The 5,255-nt window shown below is 35.0% G+C and overlaps 1 protein-coding gene across 1 annotated transcript; it reads left to right on the top strand.

Annotated features, from left to right (window-relative positions):
* The first annotated feature begins 626 nt into the window (after positions 1 to 626).
* Positions 627 to 1,130, top strand: LOC106373474. The gene is made up of 2 exons (XM_013813643.1): positions 627 to 699; positions 805 to 1,130. Exons 1-2 carry the CDS (start codon positions 627 to 629, stop codon positions 1,128 to 1,130), a joined length of 399 nt encoding a protein of 132 aa, XP_013669097.1.
* Positions 1,131 to 5,255: the final 4,125 nt, after the last annotated feature.

Below are 5,255 nucleotides of genomic sequence, written 5' to 3'. Positions count from 1 at the left end.
AGATATAAAATCACATGGACTAAAATGAAAAATTAAAAAATCGGATTTTACTGGAGATGAGTGTAGAACAACAAGCTGATCAACCTCCTCAAACATCAACTCCTTTTTAGACACGGAACAACAAGCTCAATAACCTCCTCTCATGGCGGACAAGAAATATTTAGACCCAAATCCTCCTCTCGGTTTGTGTACTTGTGATGTTTTTATAATTATGGTTTATCGTTTTCAAAGTTTCGGATTCCTATGCTTTTCTATTTCTCTCAACCAGTGTTCTTGATTCTATTAATCCTCTGTGAATGTAGAAAATCGAACGGTTCGTTCATTTAAGAGGATAGCAATAGCACAAGATTCCGAGTTCAAGAAACAAAATCTCAAAGAGCTCCAAACTGACGAATGCAACATCACACACAAAGCTCATACCAGTGCCAAGATTGATGATAAACTCAAAACTGATCCTAAAATTGTCGAACCATTCATCAAAGCTTTTAGCACCTTAAAGAAGTGATCTTCTCTCTCAATGCCTATCTATATGTTTCTTGAGATGTCTTGGCCACTGATGATGTCTTTGTCGAACCAGTTGTCTTAGGTTTTACCCTGCCGGCTGCAGGTTTCGACCATCAGATGATATGACGGCAAAGTATTATCTGAAGAACAATATTCTAGGACAGCCAATGAAAGCGCTCATCATACCTGAAGAGTGTGACCACATCTTCTCAATACCCCTCGTGATTTCCCCAGTCAGATAATGTTGAATCATGCATATTGTGCTTTTGTTTGTTGATCTAACTTTGTCTTCTATTCCAGGCTATCCAAGAGAAACAGAATGGCATTGCTATTGCAGGAGACCTAACGGCCCAGAATCTAGAAATCTCTGGACACGAGTCGGTGAAGATACTATTGTGTTTGATCCACGGGGAAACGGTGTTGGTATCAAATGTACTTATGCTCTCACTGAGCAGAAGGAAGAACCTGATGTCATTTCTTTGCCTGGCGAAATAGAACCTCCAAGAGAAGAATGGTTCATCGAAGAGATTAGTCTACCACCGTCTGTTGCTGATACTGACTTGATTTTCTGCCATCTTATTCTTAACAAAATTGAGAAAGAAGAAGCATATGTAGTGAACGACTGAAGATGATGATGATGAAGACGATGGTAGACTTACTTATCGAAGAGGAAGATTGCTGATTTGTCTCCCCTGATTAGATTGTTACTTCTATAATATTTGGTGTTATGGTTGTCGATGTTAAACCTGAACGACCTCGTTTTGTTATGGTTTAGTGATGTTTAATTTTAGATAACTGATCTGTTTTTAGCTGATATGGTTTCCATAATATTCATTCTACTAACAACAAAGCCATAAAACACACAAAAGGCACACTGCCTTCAAAGCTTTCCAATTCCTGATTTCTATCTGGCTCCTTGCTACATCTTTCTTCAAATCTTCAATCAAAGTCCTTAACTCCTCAACCTCAGTTTTGGTCTTAGTAATCTCCCTGTCAATGATTTCGAGTTTTGGAATAGCATCTTCAACCTACTCACATACAACATCTTCAATCCACTTAAACAAATGCCCCTAATTTATGACCCAATTAGATGGCCTTTCGGTGTAAATAACAAAAACAAGTGAGAAGGAAGCATACATCCTTTTTGCTTATACAACGGTAGAAAGGTCTTCCTGGATTCTCTTGTGTCTTCAATAGTAAAGGTACCACACGTAATCCACAGTCACACTTCGTTGGGAACCCACGATCTCCTCCTCCATATTGTACTTCGGAAGATGAACTCATCATGAAATTGAAACAAAGCTTTGAAGTGAGTTTCTGCTTTTCGATTTTGAGAGAAATAGGGATTTAGGGTTGGCGAATTGGGGGAAGTATTGGTGATAAAACGAGGTCGTTTGGGTTCCAGCGATTATAAACGGAAATTCACCCCGTCTAATTAATTTGTTAACCAAACTGACGACGTCTTAAAATTGCTTCAGTTATATTAAGTCGCTAGTCAAGGTAAGTTGGTGCTATAATTTGTCCATGGGAAAGTTCAATTAATTCGCTAGTCAAATTTGAAAGTTATTCGTTTTAAATAGAAATTAGTGAAATTTTAAATTGTTATAATATTAGTGTTCTCAAAAGCGGACATTTTTGGTATACGTTTTCCACTACAGTAAACTGGATGTGGCCTTGCCATGTCTTCTCGGTTTTGTGTGTTTTTTTTTCTGACTAGATTAGTTACAACTCCTTTTGTATATGGTACTCCTTCAAAATCAATCATTTGCATCTTTAATTTCAGAATAAGATAGATAAGCGATAGTAGTTCTATTATATCTATATCTACACATAACTTTTAATATTTTAAGCAATTACTTTAATAATTTTACATAGAAACTTTCAAAACATCATATAAATTGAAACAAAAACACCTTGTAGATTTTCAATGCACTTTTTGTCACCTAATAATGAAAAATTGTGAATTTCAAAAACATTAATTTCAAGTTTTTAAATCATCTACTGAAAACCGGCTGTTGCCTTGCCATGTGCACTACTGGGTAAACTTAGGTGTAACGGTACTATTCAATATAGCCTGGTCAAAGAGAAATTATTATGTTTTGTAGACACTATTACGAAGCACGGAGAGGAGAAACTAGATCCTTCGATAAAACACCTCCTTTAACTGTTGAACGTAACAGTGAACACCATGAAGTTGAAACCAAATGTTGAGCTTATCATATTCTGAATTCTCCTAAACTGAAGTTAGAAATTTCGGAAAGTAACTATTTCATGTTCTTAGAAATAATTATTTTACTTATTAATAATTATTTTTTTATATATCCAAATTAAATATCCCTAGTTTACCATTTATAGCGAATTTTAAATTGTAAATTTTTGTTTAAGATATAAAAATAAAGTATTTAATTTATAATGCGAATATTGGTTTTAAAATTCTTAAGTTAAAGTTACGGATCATTTTTGAAGAAAAACATAAGAAACTGCATTACATAATTTGATTTGCAAAAAACTGAAAAAACACAAGATGCTCTTTATTAAAAAGGTCGGAATTACATAATTTGATATGCAAGAAACAGAAACTTTAAGTAGATTGCATACGTGTTATCGTGACGATAACACTCCGCATAAAACGTTGCAGGCGTCCGAGCCAACAGTGAGAAAGGGATATTTAACAGGTCAAAGGCTCCATAGACCGAAGGTCATTCTGAAACCTCCTTTAGTTGCTTGCAGGTCAATTTAACAGCGGCAAGATCTGAGATGGATCCTGCAGCCACGTGTTGGAGCACTTTCTCTTGCAGTGCATCGGGTAGGGAAAGCAACCTCGAATCCACCATGACGAAAGTTTGGTAGCGGAGAAAATTCGGTCTGGTCAAAGAGAATTAATATTTTAGAGATAGATATTGATGAAGATATATGTTTGAGGTTTGATCTTAAACGGGCCAATCAATAGTTATATATGGATGAAGATTATCGGGAAAATTGTCATTGAAATCCCGAACTTTTAAATTTGTTTGAAAAAAGCATGAACTTTCCCTTTGACAATTTTAAGCATCAATTTACCTTGACTAGCCACCCTCAAATTAATTTACCTAAACCAATTTTAAGACGTAGTAAGTTCGGTTAACGGATATGGTTTTTCCATAATAATCATTCTACTAATAACAAAGCCATAAAACACCAACATTTTCACATTTTATGTGGCTTTTCTTACTAGATTAGGTACAACTACCTTCGTTTTCACATTCTCATATAGATACTTGTTATCATTTTTTGTTTTTCACATTTTCATAATGGATACTTTTTAAAAATTTATCATTTATTTGGTTCGCCCGTTTATATAGCTTCAATATATAACTTAGCTTCAATATATAACTCCAACCAAGTAAATAAAAGCATAAATATGGACTAGTTGGTCACAAAGAAATTCGATTAATTAGTATATTGAGATGAAAACTATTTTTTAAAGTTTATCAAATACATTTTTTACTTCTACTTCTTGTCAAATCAACTTGCAAATCGGTGTAAATCATAGAATTAGTTGTCCTCATAAAACTGTTACGTTTGGTAAACTTATCAAACACGCAGAGCATGGAAGATGTATTCGAAAAGACACCTCCATTAATTGACATACGTTCACACACCTATTACCAAATAAAATATTTTTCAATTATATGGTTTTATCTTTTCCAAAAGACCAAAAGTTAATGGCTGACCAATCAGCAATTGGTGTTTGGCTGAGATATTTATGACTTATGAATATAGAAAACTCCAGGCATGAACATTGATAAATGTCTTTCGTCTTGAACAAATTCGATGTTTGACAACTAGAGGAAGGCGAGTTACGTTCAAAAACAAAAATCATCAGGGCAAAAATCGATAAACATATCGGTCAGATAAAGCCAAATTCTACTTAGCATCCACTCAGGCTTCTCGCCGCCATGTGCCCATATCCACTTCAACCTCCGCATTTGACTTCAAAATAGCATTCTAGCCACCCGATTAAAATTTGTCCACACCATCAAAGAATTCCTTGGATCCCACGTGCACTTTCGCTAGAAAAAGAGAGAGAAAATATCAGTGTTTTGTCAAAATATTCGGGAACGAAAAATAGTATTGTGTTTTGCTTACATCGAGTTGAAGAAACCATTGTTCCTTAAAATGTCGGGGAATTAATCGGTAAGTCGGCCACTCATGAACCCAGCCTTCTTGAAGAATCTCCGGTAGGGCTAGCGAGAGGTCATTTAAAAACCTAAACCACGTAACAGTAGTTTTGTCAACCCAGATACCAGGACCAGGGTTTAGAAATGGAAGGTTATCCCAACCCGCAGAGCTTAGTATGGCATCGACACGGCTTTGTAAATTCGATGTCCAAACTGGGACAACCGACATAACGAAATGAATATGAAACGGAGAAATGAAAATGAAACAAAACGAAGTTTGTCGGAGGTATATAGATAAAGGAATTAGAGTTCCAAGGAATTATATATAGAGATATATAGAGATACAAGCCAAAATCATGTAAGGAAGCCAATAATGGTTCGAAGTGTTTCGTTAATCCTTAAATTATTAATAAAAGCAACATTATACTAATATATTTTGTAAAACGTGTGAAAACTAGTAACGGTTTCGAACTGCCGTTAACTGGCTTTTGCCTTAGTTTTTCCTTGCCATTGATAAAATTTATTCAAACCCAATATTTGATCAGCGTGTTCTTCTCCAGTGGTATGTGTTATTTCATATGTAATTTAAAA

The sequence above is a fragment of the Brassica napus genome, chromosome C1 (genome assembly GCF_020379485.1).
Source record: "Brassica napus cultivar Da-Ae chromosome C1, Da-Ae, whole genome shotgun sequence".
NCBI classification, from domain to species: domain Eukaryota; kingdom Viridiplantae; phylum Streptophyta; class Magnoliopsida; order Brassicales; family Brassicaceae; genus Brassica; species Brassica napus.
This window is presented reverse-complemented; position numbering and strand designations above follow the sequence as displayed.